At 35.0% G+C, this 27,517-nt stretch overlaps 1 protein-coding gene across 1 annotated transcript in view; it reads left to right on the top strand.

Moving 5' to 3' along the window:
* Positions 1-27,517, top strand: part of LOC128227783 (extracellular matrix protein 3-like) — an 86,739-nt gene that overhangs the window by 37,784 nt on the left and 21,438 nt on the right. The window contains exons 3-4 of the mRNA XM_052938632.1: positions 26,826-26,972; positions 27,250-27,330. Coding sequence (XP_052794592.1) covers positions 26,826-26,972; positions 27,250-27,330 — 228 coding nt within the window. The remainder of the gene's footprint in view (positions 1-26,825; positions 26,973-27,249; positions 27,331-27,517) is intronic.

The following is a 27,517-nucleotide window of genomic DNA, read 5'->3' as shown; positions in this document are numbered from 1 at the left end:
ATTAAGCCCTGTTATGGTTGTGCTACTCCAATGTCACTGTCTGTTCAATAAATTGGGGCGACAACCAATTTCCTTTACTCGCTCTAGATCTTGTATTTGCAGTTCAAGAAAGGGTATTAATAGTACATAATTATATTTGCAGCGCCATTTATTGCATATTTCTCACATTGATACACCAGTTGACATATCTGGCCATTTATTGCATATTTCTCACATTGATACACCTTGACCTATCTGGCCATTTATTGCATATTTCTCACATTGATACACCTTGACATATCTGGCCATTTATTGCATATTTCTCACATTGATACACCTTGACATATCTGGCCATTGTGTGATTATTTATCACATTGATACATCATGACCTATCTGGTCATTATGTGGTTACAACTTGACCTATCTTGTCATTGTGTGATTATTTCTCACATTGATATATCTTGACCTATCTGGCCGTTGTGAGATTATTTCTCACATTAATATATCTTGACCTATCTGGCCATTGTAAGATTATTTCTCACATTGATATATCTTGACCTATCTGGCCATTGTGTGGTTATTTCCCACATTGAAACATCTTGACCTATCTTGCCTTTGTATGGTTATTTCCCACATTGAAACATCTTGACCTATCTGGCCATTGTGTGGTTATTTCTCACATTGAAACGTCTTGACCTATCTGGCCATTGTATGGTTATTTCCCACATTGAAACATCTTGACCTATCTGGCCATTGTGTGGTTATTTCCCACATTGAAACATCTTGACCTATCTGGCCATTGTATGGTTATTTCCCACATTGAAACATCTTGACCTATCTGGCCATTGTGTGGTTATTTCTCACATTGAAACATCTTGACCTATCTGGCCATTGTGAGATTATTTCCCACATTGAAACATCTTGACCTATCTGGCCATTGTGTAATTATTTCTCACATTGATACACCTTGACCTATCAGATCAGGCCATTGTGAGATTATTTCTCACATTGATACATCTTGACTTATCTGGCCATTGTGTGATTATTTCTCACATTGATACACCTTGACCTATCTGGCCATTGTATGGTTATTTCCTACATTGAAACATCTTGACTTATCTGGCCATTGTGTGGTTATTTCTCACATTGATACACCTGACCTATCTGGCTATTGTGTAATTATTTATCACATTAAAATATATCTTGACCTATCAGGCCATTGTGTAATTATTTCTCACATTGATACACCTTGACCTATCAGGCCATTGTGAGATTATTTCTCACATTGATACACCTTGACATATCTGGCCATTGTGTGATTATTTCTCACATTGATACACCTTGACCTATCTGGTCATTGTGAGATTATTTCTCACATTGATATATCTTGACCTATCTCGCCATTGTGTGATTATTTCTCACATTGATACACCTTGACATATCTGGCCATTGTGTGATTATTTCTCACAATGATACACCTTTACCTATCAGGCCATTGTGTGATTATTTCTCACATTGATTCACCTTGACCTATCTGGCCATTGTGAGATTATTTCTCACATTGATACACCTTGACCTATCTGGCCATTGTGAGATTATTTCTCACATTGATACACCTTGACCTATCTGGCCATTGTGAGATTATTTCTCACATTGATACACCTTGACATATCTGGCCATTGTGTGATTATTTCTCACATTGATACACCTTGACCTATCTCGCCATTGTGAGATTATTTCTCACATTGATACACCTTGACCTATCTCGCCATTGTGAGATTATTTCTCACATTGATACACCTTGACATATCTGGCCATTGTGTGATTATTTCTCACATTGATACACCTTGACCTATCTTGTCATTGTGTGATTATTTCTCACATTGATACACCTTGACGTATCTGGCCATTGTGTGATTATTTCTCACATTGATACACCTTGACCTATCTGGCCATTGTGAGATTATTTCTCACATTGATATATCTTGACCTATCTCGCCATTGTGAGATTATTTCTCACATTGATACACCTTGACCTATCTGGCCATTGTGTGATTATTTCTCACATTATTACATCTTGACCTATCTGGCCATTGTGAGATTATTTCTCACATTGATACACCTGACCTATCTGGCTATTGTGTAATTATTTATCACATTAAAATATATCTTGACCTATCAGGCCATTGTGTAATTATTTATCACATTAATATACCTTGACCTTTCTGGCCATTGTGTAATCATTTCTCACATTGATACACCTTGACCTATCAGGCCATTGTGTAATTATTTCTCACATTGATATATCTTGACCTATCTGGCCATTGCATTTGAGACTCTTGACCTTTCTGGTCACTTTATGATTATTTCTCACATTGATTACATTTTGACCTATCTGGTCATTGTGTGATTATTTCTCTCATTATATCTGGACCTATCTGGTCATTGTGTATATTTCTCACATTAAAACATCTGAATTACTTCAACTAGGTCATTGTTTGATTAGTTTTAATCATCTTTTTGCATTTATAAATTGGCAGAAGATCTGCTATGTTTACTTTCAATTATTAGTGCAAATCACCTCAGACTAAGAAGAGAATACTCTTATAGCATTGCAGAAACATTTACTTGATTTATTGTTGGCAGCAGTGGAACAAATGGCTTGTATTCTGTGGCAATAACAATTTTCTTTGACAGCCAGTATGGACATTTACATCCATTATGCCTATTGCCAGGATGCATTGACCATTAAAATGGACACTGAGGGATTGCATTTGTTGTTGAAAGATATGAACAATCTATTAGCTCTGAGCAACAGGAAGATGCATGCATCTTGCACATACTTTCAAAAAGGGAATGGCATTTAAATCTCCTTAGACTCCTTCACTTGGCATGCAGGCAGGGACTTTAGAGTATTTTCAATAGTTAAAAAAAACTTTTTTCTGGTAAAACTTGTGTCATAAAAAGACAAACCATTGGTGGAACTAACTTGACATTAGGAAGATCTGCAAAAGCAATTCATTGGCTGAAAATTCCATATTTTGACATGTGACACATTTTGTCTGTGTTATTCCGACATATCATAAGGAAAGCCTTGGGGAAAGCCTGACAGATTGGCAAGACGGAAAAATAATTCTGCAGTCACTCCAATGGTTTTAGTTTCAGCCCTTCTTGTGTGGCTCGATCATGAGTTTCCCTCTCTGAACTCTGCAGTATCCAGAAAAAAGTTATTTCGGTGCATTTGAAAATACAGCTCCAGGAAAAACTGTAGAATCTGCCTTTCTGGAAGTAATTAGGACTTTTTGTGTGCAAAACCTCAGAACATGAATATTATTTGGCATTATTGCACTGTCATAAAAAAAATTCCATTGGTGTACTTAAATTTTGTTGTACTTCTTTTGGCTTCTGTTTCATTATATTACTGTAAACAACCCATTAAATTTCTCAAGAAGCTCATAATATACCTGCATAACTGTACTCTGTTCTCTTTTGCGTTTTGAAAATTTATATAAAAATGCCTATCAATGAATGCTTGTAATATATCTGGTTTTTAAGTTGTTCAGTTCTTACTGCAACTGTCGGTCTTTCATTTCCAGAGCGCTATATCACCCCAGCCAGAAACAATTGACAATAGTTTTTGCATATGATGTTTTGTTTTTCGACCCCTTCTCCAAACTTGCAAACCTTCAGATGATGGACCGTTTGATTTCATTTAGGAAGTGTAGCTCAGAATCAGCACTGTCTGCTAGTGTAGTAAGGTCACTCTAGTCCATTCCTGTTGGTTTGCTAAAGTTTTGTTCAATTGTTTTTACTTGTTTCCTTAAACACAATACAATCCCATAAATTGTCAATAAAGCTCCTTTAGTTTACCTGTATGTTTACTGTGTTCCCTTTCCTGCTGTTGTTAATATTGTTCTATCTATTAATTCAATGATTCCCAAATATCTCTTTAGACATTTTGTCACCTTTGTCGAATATATTTGGTTTGTACTTCTAATAGTTCGATCTTTCTTCATCTCAGTTTTACAGCAGTTATACTGTCTATAATGTTTGCAGTGCCATTCATCCGCACTAGGATATAATTGGCTGTATAGTTTCAGAACATGGTCTTGACTTTGGTCTGGTGTCTTCAATGTCTGTCAACCATCCTTTTTTACATGCAAACCTGAAGCCTGTGATTACTGGATGGCGGTGTAGACATGGAACCAGGTTAGCCAGTTCAGAAGATACACCCTCCCTGGAGGCACAACAATCAAGTACACCCAGCAACATTACATTGTGTTTCAGACATACCTGTTAATCAACCTCTGCAGGGAGTCATGATTGCTATGATGATTTTTAGACATTTCAAGTGAGATTTCTATGAAATCCTAATGATGTTAGCATGATATGAATAAAATGATCAGCAGCCTAACAACTAAGTGGAAAACACAATGATGTTGCTGTTAAATGTTGCAACCACAGACGCTCCTGAGGCAACTTTTAACTGCATCTTGTAATGATATAAATAGCATCACTTAAGGGTTACATTTATTACATATTATATGTTCAAAATTTCTGGCAGTTAAAGCCTGACCATAATCCACACCTTCACCAGTCTCAGTCTTGAATTTCAGACTGGTTCCTGTATTTTTAATAAAGGGTTACCTGTATTGCCCTGTATGCATGTGCCAGTCCTGGCAGGAGACTTACTGTGGTGGCATATCGCAAACAGTCCCTGATGGAGACACACCATTGACTTCAGGCATCTTAATCTCTTCCTGAGCCTGGCTTAGGGTTTGATCTAGGAGCATGCTGCCTGGCTTATCAGTAATAAAGTTAAGGTTGATTATCAGGATGCAAAATATTTGGCATAATTGCTGCAACCTAAGTTTATGGAAATTTGGGGATTATTATAAGTCGGATGGCATGATGTGAATTTTTTAACTGCTGGCATTAGGCTTATATTCCTACATGTTTACCTTCACTGATTGAACATGATTCAATTTGAATATTTTTTGTCTGAAATTTCATCCCTTGGTCACCAATAATTTTGCCTCAGTTCAACTTTAATTTCAATGCAGATAGTTTACTGGGTATGAAAGTTTGTATCTGAATACCAAACATTTGAAACTCAATATACCTCAAAGATTTTGTTAGTTCATGGTTTTGTTGCTCCTTTTAATGACATGTGTTAGATCTGTATTATTAAGACATTAACAGCTTTTGGTGGCTTATCATGAACTTGAAGATAGCTGTTGCTAATGTTTTCTCTGTCATATTTATTTTCTCTAAGCACTCAGTATTGTTCATGATCCCTTGTGGAATTGGGACATTGGATGTTTTTCAACTTTCCCCTGGAACTCTGAGTCTGATATGTTTTCTGAGCAAACATTGGTTTGTTTTTCCAAGTCCTGCTTCCCCATTCCATCTGTTCTGTGGAAATATTGTTGTGAATTAGGATACTGCAATAGCTTCATAATTCAGATTCTTGTTCTTGGATCTAGAGTGAGTCTTAGATAAGGCATACATTACTTCCTAGCTGCATTTCCGTGCCTGACTTTGATGTTTTGTGCTCTGATGATGCCTGATTTCTAAAATAATTACTGTCAATATTATTTATTTCCATTCTGTCTAGGAACTCTGTACACCAAGGATTTCTTGACTTTCATTTTCTGTTTTCCAGAAAATATACCAATTTGTCTAATAGTCCAAATTCTAATATATTTCCAGATGATCTGATTCTGATAGAAGAGAAATGCCATCTCACTCTATTAGGGAATTAGGAATGAACTTAGATAATGAAAAATTGTGATTTCCAGACAAAGGTTTGCCTTAAAACAATTGTGAAATATTTAAGGTTTATGGAAATTTCATGTTTTTCCAAGAACTCTGGCTCCAAACTCCAGACACAGGAGAAAATAAAACAGCCTGATTTGTGATCTATTGCATAGCTTTTATTAAAGCTTTTGTAACTTTTGAGGAGTTTGACGGCACTGTTCTTCAGGAATATAAAATGGTATAAATTGCTTGTTGATTATAGTTGGCTTGAACTTTCCCAAGAAAATGTATGCCCAAATTTAGAGCTGTATTATAAAGGTATAAATGTTTAGGCCAATATAAATTAATTAGTTTTTCATCATTTTTTTAAATGTCCATGGGTTATATAGGTGTGACATTATATATTTTTTTCTTAGATGACTGTTTTACCGTTGAATACTGTTCATGGTCTTTCTTATTGAATAAGGGACCATATATACATTTTTCAAAATGGGCCATGAACAGCATCGTAACAATTCTTCTTCTTTACAGTTGATTAAATATTTACATCAACACCCGCTGGTATGAATAAATGTCATTCCCTGCTGGTACTGGACAGATATGCAAATACAGAGCCCAGCTAAATTTTTAACCAGGTTTTCACAAAGTGAAAGGTGATTGATGGGCGGGCAGCTGGGCTGGTGGTGTCAAACTTACCTTTGCAACTGAATTAAACTTAAGTTAGGGTTGACATAAAGATTATCTTGAACAAACTTTGTATTTAGGAACTTATGCAGACCTTTCAAGGGATTGCGTTTGGGGACCCTTTGGATTAAGGTCAAGGTCACTGTTACTATAAATAGGAAAATGGTTGAAACTGAATTATATTAGTTTGGGTTGACATATCTTGACTAAACTTGGTATTAATCAAGAGTGTATGGATACTTTTCATGAGATTGCGTTTTGAGCCCCTTGGGTCAAGGTCAGTGTTACTAAAAATAAAAAACTGTTCTAACTTTAACTTAAGGTTGACATATCTTGACTTAAGTTGGTATATAGGAAGAGTTTATGGAGACATTTCATGGGACTGCATTTGGGTCCCTTGGGTCAAGGTAAAAGGCTACTCAAAAAAGAAAAAATGATTAAAACTAAATTATCTTTAGCAATGGTTAACATATCTTGACTAAACTTAGTTAAATTGGGAAGAGTTTATAATGGAAACCTTCCATGTGATTGCATCTGGGTTTTTTAGGGTCAAGGTCACTGCTATCAAAGATAGAGAAACTATAACTTTAGGGCTAGGGTTGAAATATCTTGGTATTTAGGAAGAGTTTATGGAGACCTTTCACAGGTATGCACTTGGGGCCCCTAGGGTCAAGGTCAATGTGACTAAAAATAGAAAAACAATTGAAACTCACTCACTCACTCAGAATAACTTTAGTTAGGGTTGACAAATCTTGACCAAACTTTATATTTAGGGAAAACTTTATGGATATCTTTCATGGAACTGCATCATGAAAACCAGGTTTTGTTGCATTGTGGACTGTTCTTGTCTTATTTGAGTCAATAAAAATTTATGAGGTGACAGAAAAAAGAGGGGGCGGCGGGGATGAAATTCTAGCAATTAATTTATAATTTCCCTATGGAAATGGAAATGAACTTTTGATAATAAAGTTTCAGCATTAAAGGGAACATTAGACAACCACATCTTAATTGAAACAATTTTATAAAAAAAATACACTCAATACATTTTATAATTGTTTTTGTTTTTTACCTGTTCGCCATGCACTTTAATACCTATGTATTGAATGTCAAGCCATCTGCCTATCAGCTGTTTATTGGGGTTTGGCAGTAATTTAGATTTTTTCATTATATTTCAAAATATTGTGTATGTTTTGGTGAACGTAGATTGATGAGGTTTCTATCTTTTGACTGCATCTTCTGAGAATGTAAATCCACTTGTCATCAATGAACATTTTTCTTGCTTATGCAAACTTCTTGAAATTTACAAGCATGTGTTTTGTGGAGTTCTTATCTTTTCAAGACGCACTTTCCTCCATGATATTTTGTTGTCTTTAAATAGAATACACAATTTAAATAGAATGCACAATAAAATATAAAAATGTAAAATTATATCTAATGTAACAAATTTTCATACTATATATTTTTCCCTATAATTTGACCAGCAAAAAACATATAGCTTTGAATTGATTGCATATATCCTCAATTCATTGTGCTCCATACAGCCTAATATTACAGGTATATTTGAACATGGATTATGCAATATAATGAGAAAGGTATTAAATCTAACTGAAAACACAACCTTCCATCATTTTCTCATGATATCGCCCTCGCCCCCTCTGAAGAAGATGTAACTGAGTGCAAAACCTATGCAAAACATGCATTTTCCTACTAAAATTATGATTATCTCAAAAATCCAATGGCGCTAAATTTAATAAGTAACTGAGAATTTCTCAGCTTGAAACTGGCTGCATCATAATCAACCATATTTTAGTCCCTCTTTTATGCTGAAAAATATTTTATTCTTTATGTTACAGAAATAACTGCAAAAAGACTGTCATATTTGGATTCAATGAAAAAAAAATTTGTTTGTTTTATCAATCAAGATGGCTCACAATTGTAATGTCCATCTACTGGGTTAAGCTCACTCAGAGATGACACCAATAATTAAAATAAGCTGCACACTTATATTTCAACTGTAAATATTGGCACATTCAAATTCATCAAAGGATGCAGCATCTGCTTCTGTATATGTTTCCCATTATTTTTAACCAGGTTTTCAACGAAAACTGGGTTATTAGAATGAGGTTGTCGTTGGGCGGACGGGCCGGCGGGCAACATTGGTTTCTGTTCAATAACTTTAGTTAGCATTGATAGATATTGATGAAACATGGTGTGTAGGTAGTTTATGGGAAGAGCTAGCTTGGGATTGCTTTTGAGGGGGGTGGGTCTAAGGTCAGGGTCACTGTTACTAAAAAAATAAAAATGGTTTCTGCCCAATAACTTTAGTAAGCATTGATAGATATTGACGAAACTTGGTGTGTGAGTTGCTTATGTGAAGAGCTAGCTTGGGATTGCTTTTGAGTGGGGAGGGGCTAAGGTCAAGGTCACTATTACTTAAAATAGAAAAATAGTCAAAGTCACTGTTACTTAAAATAGAAAAATGGTTTCTGCCCAATAACTTTAGTAAGCATTGACCGATATTGATGAAACTTGGTGTGTAGGTAGCTTATGTGAAGAGCTAGCTTGGGAATGCTTTTGAGGGGGGTGGGGCTAAGGTCAAGGTTGCCTGTTACTAAAAATAGAAAAATGGTTTCTGCCCAATAACTTTAGTTAGCATTGACAGATATTGATGAAACTTGGTGTGTAGGTAGCTTATGTGAAGAGCTAGCTTGGGAATGCTTTTGAGGGGGGTGGGGCTAAGGTCAAGGTTGCCTGTTACTAAAAATAGAAAAATGGTTTCTGCCCAATAACTTTAGTTAGCATTGATAGATATTGACGAAAGTTGGTGTGTAGGTAGCTTATGTGAAGAGCTAGCTTGGGATTGATATTGAGGGGGGAGGGGCTAAGGTCAAGGTCACTGTTACTTAAAAAAGAAAAATGGTTTCTGCCCAATAACTTTAGTAAGCATTGACCGATATTGATGAAACTTGGTGTGTAAGTTACTTATGTGAAGAGCTAGCTTGGGATTGCTTTTGAGTGGGGAGGGGCTAAGGTCAAGGTTGCCTGTTACTAAAAATAGAAAAATGGTTTCTGCCCAATAACTTTAGTTAGCATTGATAGATATTGACGAAAGTTGGTGTGTAGGTAGTTTATGTGAAGAGCTAGCTTGGGATTGATATTGTGGGAGGAGGGGCTAAGGTCAAGGTCACTGTTACTTAAAAAAGAAAAATGGTTTCTGCCCAATAACTTTAGTAACCATTGACCGATATTGATGAAACTTGGTGTGTAAGTTGCTTATGTAAAGAGCTAGCTTGGGATTGCTTTTGAGTGGGGAGGGGCTACGGTCAAGGTCGCCTGTTACTAAAAATAGAAAAATGGTTTCTGCCCAATAACTTAAGTTAGCATTGATAGATATTGATGAAACTTAGTGTGTAGGTAGCTTATGTGAAGAGCTAGCTTGGAATTGCTTTTGAGTGGGGAGGGGCTAAGGTCAAGGTCACTATTACTAAAAATAGAAAAATGGTTTCCGCCCAATAACTTTAGTTAGGATTGACAGATATTGATGAAACTTGGTGTGTAGGTAGCATGTGAAGAGCTAGCTTGGGATTGCTTTTGAGTGGGGAGGGGCTACGGTCAATGTCACTGTTACTTGAAATAGAAAAATGTTTTTTTGCCAAATAACTTTTGATAGCATTGATAGATATTGATTTAACTTGGTGTGTGGGTAGCTTATGTAAAGAGCTAGCTAGGGATTGCTTTTGAGGGGGGTAGGGCTAAGGTCAAGGTCACTGTTACTAAAAATAGAAAAATGGTGTCCGCCCAATAACTTTAGTTAGCATTGATAGATATTGATAAAACTTGGTGTGTAGGTAGCTTATGTACAGAGCTAGCTTGGGATTGCTTTTGAGGGGGGTGGAGCTAAGGTCAAGGTCACTGTTACTAAAAATAGAAAAATGGTTTCTGCCCAATAACTTTAGTTAGGATTGATAGATATTGACGAAATATTGTGTGTAGGTACTAGTAGCTTATGTGAAGAGCAAGCTTGGAATTTCTTTTGAGTGGGGTGGGGTCAAGGTCACTGTTACTAAAAATAGAAAAATGGTTTCTGCCCAATAAATTTAGTTAGCATTGATAGATATTGATGAAACTTGGTGTGTAGGTAGTTTATGGGAAGAGCGAAGGTAGCTTATGTGAAGAGCTAGCTTGGGAGGTGGGGTCAAGGTCACTGTTCCTAAAAATAGAAAAATGTTTTTCTGCCCAACAACTTAGTTAGAATTGATGGATAGTGATGAATCTTAGTGTGAATATAGCTTATATGAAGCTGCAGATTGAACTCGCTTTTGAGGGTGGGGAAGAAGGTCAAAGTACTTGATTTGTTGAGTGTAAGTTAAAAACTTAAGTTTTTTTTTCAAAAAGCAGACAACTGATTTTTTGAGAATATTTTACAAGGTAAGTTAATTTTTCTGTTGATTTATAGAAAAACAAAACTTTCTTAATTTATTGGGTAACAAGTCATACAACAAATTAATTGGCTATAATTTCTGATTGCCCATAACAAAAACCTGGTTTCGTTGCATTGCGGCGCTTTTAGTTATACATGTATTGCAATTGTAAAGAATGTCAATTCTTCTTTGCCTAGGGACCATACTATGCTGCCATGTGCCAAGGTCTTATGGGTAAATTTATAACCTTGCAATAAACACTCATACTCTATCTAAAACAATTCAAGAAACAACTGTTTGACCATAAACTTGGAATAAACCCATTCAAACACTTGCAAACATAATAGTCTAATGTTCCTGCATGAGCTTTGTTGGTGGTAGAAGGTATTTTGAGTTTCATCAAGGTAATGTTTGTATCAAAAATGAGTTTCCATGGGAGGCCTGTCAACTCTGGCAAAAGCTTTTGTCAATCCACAAAGTGTATCCAGATGTATGAGCGTGATCACTTATAAATCATCTCATAAGCCTATCTTGAATCTGTAAAGGATCAAAATCTGTTCAAGAGATTAAAAAGTTTCAGATAATTGTCTGATATCAAATTTATTTTTATAAATTTGGCCACCTTTGACACTGGAGTGATGAAAAGAACACATGATTTACATATCCTGGGGAGGCGGGATGAAAGAAAACAGGATTTGACACTATCTGTGGCAATTGAACCAGCGTACAACACAAGGATGGCTCTGCTCCCAGCAGGCATGGCTTCTATTAAAGTTAGAGTTTTAAGATAAGAAATAATACATGTTCTCCATGTCTGAAAGCATTATTAAGAATGCCTCAGCCAGTTTTAGTTCAGTTGTTTAAATAATAGTTCAGATATTTCTGAAACAACCTGGAAAACATTTCTGCTGGAAACTTTTTAGACCTAAATCTTAATAAACTCATATCTATCTGCAATTTCATTGTAATTACAATGACTATTGTAAATGAAGTCATAAACATAGTTTGAAGGTGTGTAAGGTTTATATTATGTGGTCATTATGTGGTTAATGAACAATATTATTGATAACTCAAATGGGTGTTGGTTAAGGCTAAAAAGTATTAAAATATTTTGAGATAAAAGCAAATTACAACCGCAGCATCAATATAACATAAGTACTTTTGTATTGCATTGAAATTGAATTGTATTTGTTTGATGTGAGAGATGTTTGAAAAGATTAACAAATGAAGTTGTCATGTTCTATTGAAGGTAAATGTACAGAAGATTATATATGGTTTAAAGCAAAGTAAAATTAAAAAAAATTGGTGTTTCAAGCAATTAATGTTAATTGTTTTATATACATGTATTGTGCCAGTTAAGTGTTTCATTTGCCAGCATGGTTGTTCTGCTAATGTCATACTGACCTCTCTTGCTACTTCATTATGATGCCTTGATATAAATGTTTTATAGACCGCATGAAATATATCATTTTAAAAGCTCTGACATTATGACCCACACAAATACACTTTGAACCCCATCTTTTTCAAGTGTTCAAAGGCAACCACTTAAGGATAAAAGACCTCCAGCCTGTTCCAGACCTCCTTTAGCCTGCCGGCCCCGATTTCTCGAAACTTCTTAAGTCCCTTATAACAGGATTAAGCTAATCTCACTATTTTTGTTGTTCTATAAAATGTGTTATATTTACTTCTTCAAGAAATTTTAGAAATTATGTAGGAATAATCTGTATGATTATCAGAATAAACCATTTTTCATTGATCGAAATCCATTTTCAGTATGTATTTTGGCTAATTGAAATAAGCGACTTAAGCCTGTTAAGCTTAAGAAGTTTCGAGAAATTGGGGCCTGGATGTTTCACCATTTGTCAGAAACAATTTGTCTCCCACCAGAGGGGGTGGGGAACCAATACTTTGAGGGGGTGGATTAAGTTATCACTCTTCTTTAAGCTTAAAAACATCCAGCCTTCCCCAGACCTCAGTTAGCCTGCTAGATGATTCACACTTTGTCTAAAACAATTTGTCCCTACCGGAGGGGAATGGGAACCAATATGTTGAATTTTTTCCCTCTTAGAGTGTTTCAATTTCTATGATGATTTAGTGCCATTTTGTCTTCATATTTCTAGAAAGGAAGTCTCTCAAAATGTTGTATGCCTCATTCAGGAGCAGTCCCTAAAAACAGAGGAGTTACTTACAGTCAAACCTGTATTAAGTGGCCACCCTTTGGAAAAGGTCAAACTGGCTGCTTAAGACAGGTGGCCATTTAATCCAGGTTTGACTGTCAGTATCGCCACAGTAAAATTCCTTGGTAACACTTCTTGCACTACGGCCGTTTTCTAATAATTTTATACACTTGACACATATTTTAGAGTCAAACGCTTTCAATTTATCTTATTTTCAGCCTTGACAAATGCAAAGTGTTGTGGAATACATTTCCAACAGTGATATACGTAAGACTCCTGATTTGGCCAACATCAAGTGACTGCAAATCTCATGATTACTTGCTCAGTATGATTGTTTTTAGCTGTCATGGAATGGCAGTGGATATTAAACAAAGTTATGGGACCATTTTACAGATGGATGGACTCATAATGTTTTCTGTAAATAGAAGTCAAAATACTTTTATTTATGAGTCCATATGTATATTTGTTATAGCACCACAAGCAATTGTTATGGTGATTCTTTTGCGTCCTTATGTAATAGAAATCATCTATGATATCTTCATAAGCAAAAGTTTGGGAAATCATAACTTTCGTGAGTGATATGCTCTTATTATCACAACTTAGCATGATAGTTTATGTTATGCATTTTGATTGAAAAAGAGAAACAATGACTGGATGATCTCATTCTTCCAAGTAGCAGAAGAGATTTTTAATTTTCTTGTTTTTCCTGTTCCTATGCCAGTGATATCCAAAACATGATGAATGGTTTCTAATTAACAACCAATTTGCCTTTTTGTTTTTTCTGGAAAGCTGACCCCTTCCTTCAACACTTGTTGGAATGTTTTGGCCAAATGTTCTTCAGCTTTTCCAACTCATTAAGACTATCTGATGGGAACACCAGAAATGTGATGCTATTGTTTTTCCAGGAAAGCTGACCACTTCATCCAACATCTGCCAATGTTTTGACCAAGTTTACCTACCTAATACCAACTCATTACAGCTTTCTGATGGGAACACCAGAATGAGTTGCTATTGTTTTTCTTTTGTTTTCATTTCAATCAGTCATCTGCAAATGAACCCTGAGATTTTTATAGCATCTGTCACTAAGAAGGTGGTAAAATTGATAACGTGGGATTTTGTTCTGCCTTTTAGCAGGTATGTGACATATTCTCATGGCAAGCAGCTGCCTTTAAATGAGTAATGAAATCACCATGATAGCAAAGTAGTTTGCATATTTTTTGTATTTGAACCACATTCATTTCAAACCTTTTTTTCAAATTCTGACTTTTATCTAATGTGTTTTAAATACAACTGAAAAGAGATGAAAAATACAAAGTATCATTGGTTTTAAATTTCAGATCGGTGCAAATATAAACATTTGCTACTCATGTAATCTTATAACGTGTTGTAGATCAAACAAAACATTTTTTATGTTTAATTATGTTTACCATTATACCCCCCAACAAACAAAATTTAAGGGGGTATGTTGGAGTTGCCTTGTGGTCGGTAGGTTTGTCGGTCAGTCATTCAATCGGTCAGTCCTTTGCAGTTCCTCCTACTTGTTGGATTTTTAATAAACTTCATACAATAGTTCAGCACAATGAGAGGATGAGCAGTGTACAAGGACCATAACTATATTGCTGCTTATTACTGAGTTATTGCCCTTTGTTACCTTTCTTGTCAGGAGAGTACCGTGAAAACTGTTGGATGGAATTATATTAAACTTCATAGAATGGGAAAACACAATGAGAGGAAGTGCAGTGTACTAGAACTATAAATCTATTTCAGCCTATCACAGACTTATTTCCCTTTATTACATTTTATTTTCCGGACCTCAACTTGAAAACTACTGGATGGAATAAAATTGAACTTCATATACAGTACCATGGTAAAGCACACTGAGATGAAGTGCAGTATACCAAAACATAACACTCTTTCATCTTATTACAGAGTAATTGCCCTTTGTCTCTTTTTCTTGTCCAGAGCATAACTTGAAAACTACTTGTTGGATTTTAATTCAACTTAATATAATGGTTATATAACCACAATGTGAGGAAGAACAATAACACTAGTTCAGCAAATAACTAAGTTATTTCCCTTTCTTTATTTTCTTATCTGGCAAATAATTAAAGAATTACTATTATAATTAAATATCAATTATAATAAAACTTTATACAATGGTAAAACACAATGAGAGGAAGTGCAGTATAACAAGAACTTTAAATCTATTTCTGCTTTTTATAGAGTTATTGCCCTTTGTTACTTTTTTTTGTCTGGAGTTCAACTTGAAAACTACTGGATGGAATCAAATTTTACTTCATACACAGTACAATGTTAAAGCACAAATTTAGGAAGTGTAGTGTACAAGAACAATAACTCTTTTTCAGCTAATTACAGAGTGATTGACCTTTGTTACTTTTTCTTGCCAGGAGCATACTTTAAAAACTACTCAATGGAATTTAATAAAACTTAATACAATGAGAGGAAGTGCAGTGTACAAAATCATAACTCTATTAAAGCTAAATACAGAGTTATTGCCCTTTTTACCATTTCTAGTCGAGAGAATATCTTGAAATCAACGGGATGTAATTAAATTAAACTTAATACAATGGTAAACCGCAATGAGTGGAAGTGCAGTGTACATTAACTATAACTCTATTTCAACTAATAACATAGTTATTGTCCTTTGTTAATTTTTCTTGTCTGAAGAATAACTTGAAATTTACGGGATTGAATTTAATTAAACTTCATACAATGGTAAAGTACATCAAGAGAAAGTTATTAATCACATTTAGTGATATCTCTAGTTTATATTATGTTTACTGTTGATATAAGTTTTTTGGTAAAATAATTATCAACAACAAACCTATTAAGTTAAACATTGCAAGAATAAGTTAAATTCTAAGTGTATTACTGCAAATCTTGGACAATATCTCCTCACAGGTGCCAATTATTTATATCGATGCTTTATGCATCCACACTATGAATTAAATGACATTATAAGTATCTTCCATGGCCGAGAGTGTAAGATAGGTTCATCCCGACCCGAGCTTAGGGTGTTTTGCCGAAACGAGGTTTACCAGGTTTCCCCAGAACACCCTGAGCCAGGGTTGGGAAGAACCAGCTGTCTTACATGGGCGGCTATATGGTAGAATATAGTTTTTCGCTGGAACTCTTTTGTGCGTAGCGAAAATAAATGCGTATGGATATGCGATAATTTGTGGTTGTCATGGATATGCGCGCAGTGATTCAGATCAGGTTAATAGAGAAATAATTAATAAGGATTCTAAATATTGCCACAAGACAAAGTTTCCATGATGCTACAGACGACAGTCTTCAACAAGGGAGGTTACTGTGTGATTACAATATTCCATACAGGAACTTGTTTTATCTTTGCCCTTGGGCAAGATTATATTTAGTATCTTCCATGGCCTAGAGTGTAAGATAGGTTCATTCCAACCTGAGCGTAGGGTGTTTTGTGGAAACGAGGTTTACCGAGTTTCCGCAAAACACCCTGTGCGAGGGTCGGGATGAACCTATCTTACACGAGCGGCTATGGTAGATGCTTTTTCTCCCATCTCAGTTAAACAAAATTAAGTAAAAATGTATTTATTTGCTAGAACTCTTTTGTGCTTAGTGAAAATAATTGCGTACGGATATGCGATAATTTGTGGTTGTCATGGATATTCGCGCAGTGATTCAGAGTATGTAAATGGTCTGATCGGTCTTTAAATAGTTCTTAGAAGAGTGAAGTATTATTTCTTGAAAGGTGCGTGAAAACTGTTTTCTGGTGACATTTGAAGCGAGAAATAATTAACTAGCGTTCTAAATATTGCGACAAGACAAGGTTTCCATGATGCGCTACAGACGACAGTCTTCAACAAGGGAGGTAATTGCACTGTGGTGACCATTAAAAGGAGTTCCATCCGGGCATTTTATCTTCGCCTGTGGGCAAGATAAGAATTTCTAGCATGGTTAAATTAATGGATCTACTTATCTGAGGTGGGAGAAAAGAATATCTAGCATGGTCAAATTTTTGGATCTACTTATCTGAGGTGGGAGAATTCTCTGTAACTGAACCAGCCTCATCAGTTTACTTTCTGTAATTAAACTCATTCTTTAATTCACTGAGACTTCAAAAAGATGATTTCAAAACTTTCATTGATCTTTGTAATTACATTATGCAAGCACCTGCATTTACAAAAATCAGCTTAATGCATTATGTGTATAATCTGTATTTCAGAATCCAAAATTCCTTTAATGTGCCCGATTGCCTTTGTTATTCTTATTTGTGGGATATGATATGCATTTGGATAAAATTTTGAGCTTGGTCAACCTCAATGATTATAATAATATAGCTCAGTTGTTATTAAGAGTGTTCTTTTCAAGCGGGAGTTTACAGGTTCAAACCTTTAGTAGGCTTAGTGTCATATTAAGCCTCCTTTTTATCTCAGGATGTCGAATCAGTCTGCTGTGCTGCTTCTTCAGCAGCAACCAACAGGGTATCCTGAAGATCTCAAGAATTGAGTAGACCGAAAAGTTATTTCTAATTGATGGAAATAATATGATATTAAGTCAGGCACACTACAGTTTATATGTTAGGTCCAGACATCATATAAGTTCGGGAAAAGTGTCACTCATTTGGAAAAACAGCATCTGAAATTTTGCCATTCTGAGCTAATTTTTATCAGTGTGTCAAATTTATTAACTTCTATCAACAGTGTGTGTATACCACGTGATAAATTACGTCATATATGCTACATCAGAAGGCATTTTTTTGCTTAAATTGAAGACTTAAATAAAGATAACTTCTCTTTAACTACACCATTTTGAATAAAACAAAGGGCAGTCTACGACACTTAAAGAGCCCCACCTTCGTTTTATTACCGAAGTTTGATAAGGTAATGAGTTTCATCAAACACTTTGACAAACCTGTTTCCAAAATAATGTTTTGACAGTGCTCCGTCAGACGGTTTGTCAAAGTGTTTTAAGAAACTTAATAAATCTTAATCAAACTTGGATAAAAGACCCAAGGCGGGGCTCTGTAAGCAGCGTAGACTGCGCTTTGTTTCATTTAAAATGGTAAAGAAATGGTGAAGTAATATGTGTTTAAAGTCTTTTTAAGAAGCAATATATTGACTTCTGACATAGCATTTAGGACGCAATTTATCACTGCAGGCATACACACACTGATAAAAAAACTAATTGATTTCAGACTATTGATGTCTCTAGGTAAAGACTGACATATTTCTAATTAATTTATCATCCCTTTGAAAAAGGGAGACAATTTTTAAAATTAAAGTTATGAAAGATAAAGAGGACTGAGTTGAAAGTGTTGGTTTGTTTGTTACAATAAATGCAGGCTCGGACCTTGATCAAAGGGCTTTCAACCCTGAGGTTTTCCTAATGGTTTTATATCCCCATTGCATGTCCTTGTCCCATTGCATTAGGAAGGTCTGATTGAATTACCATGTAAGATTTATATCAAACTCAATCAACAGCCTTTGAATGTATTCCTAATCAATCATCTGGCAACTGATCAGGGTTGAATCCATTCTTGTTCACCTGAGTTAGGTACCCTTCACCTGAATGATTTTATCACAATCGAACCTCTGATGAGTGAGAATGGGTTGAATCAGGTCTGTCAAAATTACTTAGGAAAATATTTATTTTTATAGAAATATTCAAAAAAACATTATGCAATTAATGATAGGTCTTATTTTTACAAAAGACAAAGGATTAATATATCCCTGCTTTTTGGTTATTAAAGTGTAGATTTTGATAGAATGTGCTGCTATTGGAGCTGTTGAAGTTGTCAGTCAATGGGTCAAAAATGGCAAAGTAATGTGCATAATGTTTGTAGTTTGAAAAGAAATAAGATTATAAAACACAGTGGATAATAAATAATTTGTTACATCCATAATAGAAATTTACATAATGGTGTTTTTTCTTAAAATACAAATAAAAACTGTGAGTGCGAAGTACAGATGCAACTTTTACAGAGGTTTGAGTACAATTTTATTGTTCTGACTCTTGCCTTTTTGCCATGGCTGTCAAATTAACATGAGAAAAAATGTTTTTAGGTCTGAAAAGCCCATTACAGATATTTGCTCAGCTCTTTATTTCTATTTTATATTCATAGAACCTGTGGCTATTGACTTGAACATGTGGTGAAAAAATACCTTAATTTGTACCCAGAACTGAAAATAACACATTTATATGAAATAAAAAATTAAGTCTTATATGTTTTAAAGATTTAGTATGGTACTATTGTTCTTTTTGCCAATAAAAGAATCAGTTCAACAGATATATAACATTTTCAGTATCTCAAAATAATTTTAAAAGAAAATAAAGAAACTGTTAAGATATTATGACGATAAAATTGTTTTGGTCAAGAAAAGTGGGTCTAACACTATGGGTGTACTTACCGTAGTCATGAGTTCCCAATGGCAAACATTTTTCATAATATTTCCTCAAATAATATGGATGTCCCCTGTGTCTTATTTTGGGATGTGTGAATGGCAAACAATGTTTGTATATTAGTTACAATTTCTACATCTTTTACTGCTGTTTTGGACCAACATTCAAAGTCAGTCCAGACTGGTAAATTGTCGGTTTAAAGAAGCTTTGCTTGATTAATATTTCCGCCCTTTTCATTGGTCAAGACGCTGTCACCTGACATACTATAGAAAGTGATATAAACTGGCAAAAACAGCACTATATAATTAAATATAGCATGCATGTATTTAATATATAATGTTAATTACCTTATGAAAACCAAAAGTAAATATCTTGGTATCACTTGTGAAATAAAACCTTTTATGATTTTTCTGTAAAATATATATTGCTATCTTGATAAACACTGAAACAAACAATAATCCTCTATGTAAACCCGTTAAAACATTTTTTTTTTATATTTCTAAGCATTCTCATTTCTGTTTTTGCTTATATATCTTTTTTGTGATCAATGAAATTCAACACTGTAGCTCATGGTCTAATTTTTGATGATAAAGATGCTGTAAAAATGACACTGAAATTGTAGTTTTATTGGTTTGATATCAACCATGTGAAAATTTACCACTTGTACAGTTGAAATATCTACTTCCATGTAGATACATTTTCATCCTTTATCAAATAGATCGTAGTTTTATTTCCGTAATTGCTGGATTGTTTTTTAAATGCATTTATGGTCGAGATTATATTTTCTCAACTGTAACAGCCTCTGTTTTAAGTTAGTGATTCACCTGATTGAGTCAATAATAGCTTATTGCTGTTTACCAAAATATAGGTTTAGCAGATTTGAAAAAAATGAAATCCCAGATGAAAACAAAATATTTTTTACCACTAGTTTAAGGATTTAAAATGTTTCCTTAAGCTGCAACCCTTTTTCCTGATTTCCGAAACTGTGATGTTTCAAATTTAAATATAAGACCACACCAAATTGATGTTTCTTACAGTTGCTCTTCGCTCGCTTCGGGTTTTATGAAAACTGGCAAAATTGAATTTTTATAAATTATTTTTCACTCGCTCGCTCCAATCCTTTTGGGTAAAGATCTGAAGAACGAACCATTAATTTGGTGTGGCCTAATGTTTGTATTAATATCCCTAGCTTCAGAATCATGACATTTTAAAACATGAAATTAATATCAAAATAATTGTTGTGTGCTCTTTTCAGGGATCATTCAATATGTAACTTTTTTGTTGAGCCCACTTGCTAAGCTTGACATTGTTGTCACAGTGGTGTTTTGGTGAAGTGTGTGTGTGTGTGACTCCATCTGTCCAGATTTGGCTTGTTCTGGTCTTACCCTTGGCCATGCATTGCATATTTTAAATAACTTGGCACATTAGTGTCCCCATAAGAAGACAGGAATTGTCCCATACAAGACCCATGTCGGTATGTGTCAAAGGTCAAGGTCAAACAGGAAGGTCACTGATGGAATTGGTCAAAATTACTTGTCTTTTGGCTTGTCCCAGCTTCATGACCAGGGATTGGGGGATTTTGAAATAACTTGGCACAAGACTTAGGGTTCACCATGAAATATTGGTGTGCTGTGTACTGAGGATCCATGCATGTCTGTAGGTCAAAGGTTAAGGTCACACTTGAGGGTTTTCTGTACAAAATTCTGTGTATTTTGGCCTATCTGGGCTGTTACTTGGCCATGCTTAATAACTTGGCACAAGTGATCACCTTGTGAAGACCTGCAATGTACAAAACCCATGTCTGTAGGCCAAAGGTTATAGGGTCATGCTTGCAGGTCATATGTAAAAAAATCCTTCTTTTTTTGCTTGTCTATTATTGACTTGGCTATTTGTGCATTATAAGTATCATGGTCTTTGAAGGTTTAGTTACATAATCTACCTTTGTTTCAATTTTACTAAAAAATAGATAAAAGTAAACAAATTGTCATATTTTATAACGATCTCAATGCAATAGCTGGTAATTTGATATGTTGATGAAGCATTGGGACTCTATGACTACATATAAGTGAAGATACATATCAAGATTTATAAGTGGCTAAAATAATTATGTAATATAATTATAAGTGCTTGCTTGTGATGTCCAAACTAGTTTGTTCTGCTTTAATACTACAAAGAATGAAGTATTCTTGTTCGAGGATGCTGATATATTGCTGATACCGGTACATTGTCAAGTACCTCACACACTTGTTTGGCAGATAGTTAAGGCTTCTGAGCTTGATGTTTTTTTTCACTTTGAAAATAAAATAACAATGTGGGTCCTTAAGTTCTTTTGGCTTTGACTCACTTATAATGAACCTCCCTTTATAATGTATTTCATTATATAACTCCGCCTCAGTGGATTTTATGTAAAATTTTATGTGTACAACACTTACATGCTAATTGCTTTTGAATGTCTACAATATTATATTATAAACATTTATTATCAGAAATAACAAAAATGTTTTAAAGAAAAGTTGCTTTCTCTTCAACTCAGACTATTAATTTGATCAAATTGGTGTGATGGAGTTTCATGAGAAGAAAATTATACACACAAAATTATCCTTGCACCTCATTAACATTTGTAAATGCCCAGCCCTCTCACCTATGGTGTATGTTTTACAGATTTCCAGGTCTCAGAGAATTTCACCATTGTCTGTATTTACAGGCAGTCCTGGCATTTTTATGAAGGAATATTTGTTTTATGCATTAGTTACACTATTATCTTTTGGGATTATCTATTTTACTTTTGAAATTTCATGGCAAAGTGCAGATATCTGGATATTGTGGCATTTAATGTATTTATGATTGAGATAAAGCTCGTTGTTGCTAGTCTGTTGTCTGCAGTTTTAAGAGTTTCTAGTCGGTTGGTTTCCATCGTTTGGATGGATTTCAAATTAACACTTTTTACATGCCATATAATACATATTTGAACAATCTGATTTTCAATCCTTGGCAACCTTCTTTTATAAATTTTGAAAATGACTAGTGGATGCCATATTCTGGACCAGACTAATCACTTCAAAATTAGCTTGTTTCTTTTTGCTTAGATTTTTGCAAACCACAAGTAATTTGTGTAGAAACTTTGTAGAAATTGACTTGTGTCAGTTGAACAATTTGTCTGTTAACAAGTCAGAGTTTACAACTGTCGATGTGTTGAAAACTTTCATTAAAGTCACAAACATCAAAGATGTTTGGTGCCAGTTTCTTATACTGCAGTCCATCGGTGAGGAATCTCAGACTGTCTCTGTTTAAAAGATACATGTAGTTGTTTATATTGCAATCAGATATTTGCTGAGGAAGTTAGGTAGTTGATCCCATGCAGATGATGTTTCGTTTGTTAGACATTGGGAGGGTGTGAATGAGTATGGTACATTCTGTTTCATGGCCTTTTTGCTAACATTTTAGCAAAATATACAGAAGTGGATATTTTGTCTCATCAGAGTACCTTAAGAGGCAATCCATCATTCTAGTGCACCCAGAATGTCAGTGTAGCAATTTATTTTACTCACAGTGCACCAACCTCCATAGTTCTGGTACCATCATTGTGCCAGTGCATCCATTATTTCTAGTGCACCCACCAGTTGTTCTAGTGCACCAGTTGTTCTAGTGCACCAGATGTTCTAGTGCATCAGTTGTTCTAGTGCACCAGATGTTCTAGTGCACCAGATGTTCTAGTGCACCAGTTGTTCTAGTGCACCAAATGTTCTAGTGCACCAGATGTTCTAGTGCACCAGTTGTTCTAGTGCATCAGTTGTTCTAGTGCACCAGTTGTTCCAGTGCACCAGATGTTCTAGTGCACCAGTTGTTCCAGTGCACCAGATGTTCTAGTGCACCAGTTGTTCCAGTGCACCAGATGTTCTAGTGCACCAGATGTTCTAGTGCACCAGTTGTTCCAGTGCACCAGATGTTCTAGTGCACCAGTTGTTCTAGTGCACCAGTTGTTCTAGTGCACCAGATGTTCTAGTGCACCAGATGTTCTAGTGCACCAGATGTTCTAGTGCACCAGTTGTTCTAGTACACCAGTTGTTCTAGTGCACCAGATGTTCTAGTGCACCAGATGTTCTAGTGCACCAGTTGTTCTAGTGCACCAGATGTTCTAGTGCACCAGTTGTTCCAGTGCCCCAGATGTTCTAGTGCACCAGTTGTTCTAGTGCACCAGTTGTTCTAGTGCACCAGATGTTCTAGTGCACCAGATGTTCTAGTGCACCAGTTGTTCTAGTGCACCAGATGTTCTAGTGCACCAGATGATCTAGTGCACCAGTTGTTCCAGTGCACCAGATTTTCTAGTGCACCAGTTGTTCCAGTGCACCAGATGTTCTAGTGCACCAGTTGTTCTAGTGCACCAGATGTTCTAGTGCACCAATTGTTCTAGTGCATCAGTTGTTCCAGTGCACCAGTTGTTCTAGTGCACCAGATGTTCTAGTGCACTAATTGTTCCAGTGCATCAGTTGATCCAGTGTACCAGTTGTTCTAGTGCACTACTTGATCCAGTGTACCAGTTGTTCAAGTGCACCAGTTTTTCTAGTGTACAAGTTGTTCCAGTGCACTTGTGCACCATTTGTTCCAGTGTACCAGTTGTTCTGGTGTACCATTTGTTCCAGTACACCAGTTGTTTCCAGTTGTTCCAGTGCCCCAGTTGTTCCAGTGTACCACTTATTCCATTGTACCAGTTGTTCTAGTACACCAGTTGTTCCAGTGCACCATTTGTTCCAGTGTACCAGTTGTTCTGGTGTACCATTTGTTCCAGTACACCAGTTGTTTCCAGTTGTTCCAGTGCACCAGTTGTTCTAGTGTACCACTTATTCCATTGTACCAGTTGTTCTAGTGCACCAGTTGTTCTATTGTGCCAGTTGTTTCAGTGTGTTGGTTCACTTTGATCTCCTTGTTTGTGTGCACTCTATTAACCACTATTGTTCTAGTGTTCTCTACAAGTCGCTTTTTTAATTAATCTACCCATGTACTTGTGCACAAAGCTGTCCATACTAAATTTGATAGTGTTAAATATAGTCATGCTATTGCAAGTGCATGCACTTATTTATAGTTCTGAATGTCCACACAAATGCACCTACAAATAATGTTTAGCCTTCGGAAACCATTTCCAAATTCAAAACTTAATTATTTTCCTCTTTTAAGATGTGTATTTTAATACTTGTTTTAAAATATAAATAATACAATACACTTAACTAATTTGCATGAGAAATGGCTGCTAATACAAGACATGTTTCTCTGTTTGTATCAGAACATAAAGCTGTTAAGGTGTCTGAGTTTTATCTCAATACCACACACAGTTGGCTATAAAAATGTATTCCTCATTTTTAGTAAAATTCATGATGACTTTTATAGGCAAACTATCACATTTGTAAACTGCATTAAATGATGATTTTTATGAGATTTCTCTCTCTGCAGATTATGCTGCAATGTGCTGGCAAATCTAAATGAAGTTTTACATGTCTTGTCGGATGTGGGGAAACCTGAGGATACCTTAAAACATTATTGTTGTATGAGTGGGGTGTAGCTTAGGGGTGGAGTAAAGGGCAGTGTGTGTGGGGGGGGGGGGGGGGGGTGACATTCCAATGATTTGTTTATAATGGTACAGTGTATTACATTATATATCTTGATAAATATGAAAGTGACTTTACATTGATGACACCATGATGGTTACTTTTCAAACTTATACACAAAAAATCTTTGGTACGGTTAAATATTTAAAGCAATGACCATTATTTAAGTCATTCATTATTAATACTGATAATCCATTGAAATTATAAATAGAGAAGGGTTTTATTTTTGTTTCAGTTTAATGTTGTTATATATTTCACCCAGTGGGCACCAAAAGCTATATTTCAGGAATGGCAAAGCCATGACTAAAATATTTTGTCCTTCCATGTTCATGAGGTGAAATGTCAATATTATGAACATTCACTGAAAGAAACCTTCTTTTGTTGTTATTATGTTAATTGTAGTTTATCAGAGAAATTGCGCCAAATGCTAATTAAACATAATTTATATTTGACATCTTTAAATTGAGCCCTAAGGGTGCTGTTATTTGATTTTGAAGTGAGAGTTCAGACTGAAATTTTAAAACAGTGTAATATATCAAATTGTTATTTCACTGTAAAGAAACAGTTCTTTGTTTGATGTGCATCATAAAACTCATCTTCTTTGTGCCTTGTTTTTGCTATAGGAACATGCTAAATTTCACACAATTTACTTTGCTCATGTAATACAATATCTCCAGCTGCAATTCATTATTATGACAGAATAATCCCTATTATCACATTTCTTTATAATTCTGTCTGTTAAATCTCATACAACATGCATTTAGAAGCAGTTGGTACTCATTATTATTATTTGCAAACATCCTATCACAGGATTAGCAAAGGAATTCCTGATTTATCCAAAAATATCACTAGAATATTGCATAACTTTTCATTAAGAAATAATCTTATCTTATTTGTTTATCAGAATAATTCAGGATTTATGTACTTAAAGATAATTATTTTGCACCTCCCATAGTTTTGTTTTGTTTTGAGTTACAGATCTAGATGTTTAGCCAGATGCTTTGAAATGGTTCCAAAAAGATGATTTTTGTGAGCTAATTTTAGATATGCTCAGTTTGCTGCTGTTTATAATGTTCTTCTACATTTAATTTTGCACAAGGGAAAGTTGCAATTATCTTTGTTGTCGATAAGAAATGATAGGGTTTTTGTTCCATTCCTTTGAAAGTTTTCACAGAACTAGTGCAAAGAATATCTAAGAATGTTGATATCTTTTGGCTGCATGGTTCAAGGTGTTTTATCCCAACAAAAATAAAGGCAATTATGAAATGAAAGTCCCAGAAATTACAAGATAATATCAGTTATTTGGGGAATTTCAATTTTGAATTGCATGTCAGAAGAAGTCATAAATCTCTGTCATACCAATAATGTAAAGTTGCTATTTTCCGTTTTAATTAATTTTTGGAAGTAAACGATTCCAAAGGTGTTGAGATTGTAATTACTTGAATTCCATCTGCTTTTTTTAAAACATCCTGTCTCCTAATTCTCTGGCAGAAGGCAGTTGTAAAGTTTTCATCATGATCTATCTCATATTGTACTTAAAACCTTTGGAAGGTTGCAGGGTCACCATGACTACAATCATGCTACCCAGTAAATCACAAGTAACCATGGAAATGATGAGCGTGGTAGAGGGTGTTTCTGTTGGTATTTTAAGAGATCCAAAGTAGCAATAATTATTAATCTTTTCTCTCAGAACTGTAAACTGGTTGACTTTGAAGGTTAGAAGCAGTTACCTATTGGCAATAGCAGTTTGAGGGTTATATGTAATTTTCAATTTCCATTTCCAAAGTTCAAACTAATAATTTCAGAGGGCCATTCCTTGGAAAACCAACCCTTCCACCTACAGTGGGCATGGCTATCTTTCAAGACTGACAGTTACCATGGTAATGAGACAGATGGCTACATCGATGTCACCCTACAGAGAAGGGGTTACCTTGGAGAAACAAGTCTTGTCAGTAAGTTAAGGTTATTAATTATGTTTATGTTAATGAAAATATATGTGCATTATAATAAACATTAAACAATATGTTAATATTGTTTTATTTGTAATCCCTTTCAGTTGAACTTGAATTCAGGCAACTGATCCTGATACATGATTTAATTCATTTGAATAAAAGTATGAAAACTCGACCTTATGTATGAACAGTATATGTGAATACTGAAGCTCATATAATACAAGTCTTTAGAGTCTTGGTTACTAGTATGATACAAGTATTTTACTTTATTTTTTAGCTGTTGAGGTGCATGAGAAGACTGCGTCCTTTGGTACAGATGTGTCCAGGCAATTTGCTCAGATGATCCAGTTTAACCCAGGTTTGAATATATCTTCATATAAAATATAAGTTTTCTGTTGTTAGTAATCCGGATGATATAGGAATACTTCAAGATATAAAGAGTGAAACATTTTAAGATGATAGTAATCCTGGAAAAGAAGACATAACTTGTTGCAGTGGTTTCATTTATGCATAGTGTCTGTACATGTAACAGTAACAGGACCTCA

This window comes from Mya arenaria, chromosome 3, assembly GCF_026914265.1.
Source record: "Mya arenaria isolate MELC-2E11 chromosome 3, ASM2691426v1".
Classification (NCBI taxonomy): domain Eukaryota; kingdom Metazoa; phylum Mollusca; class Bivalvia; order Myida; family Myidae; genus Mya; species Mya arenaria.
This window is presented reverse-complemented; position numbering and strand designations above follow the sequence as displayed.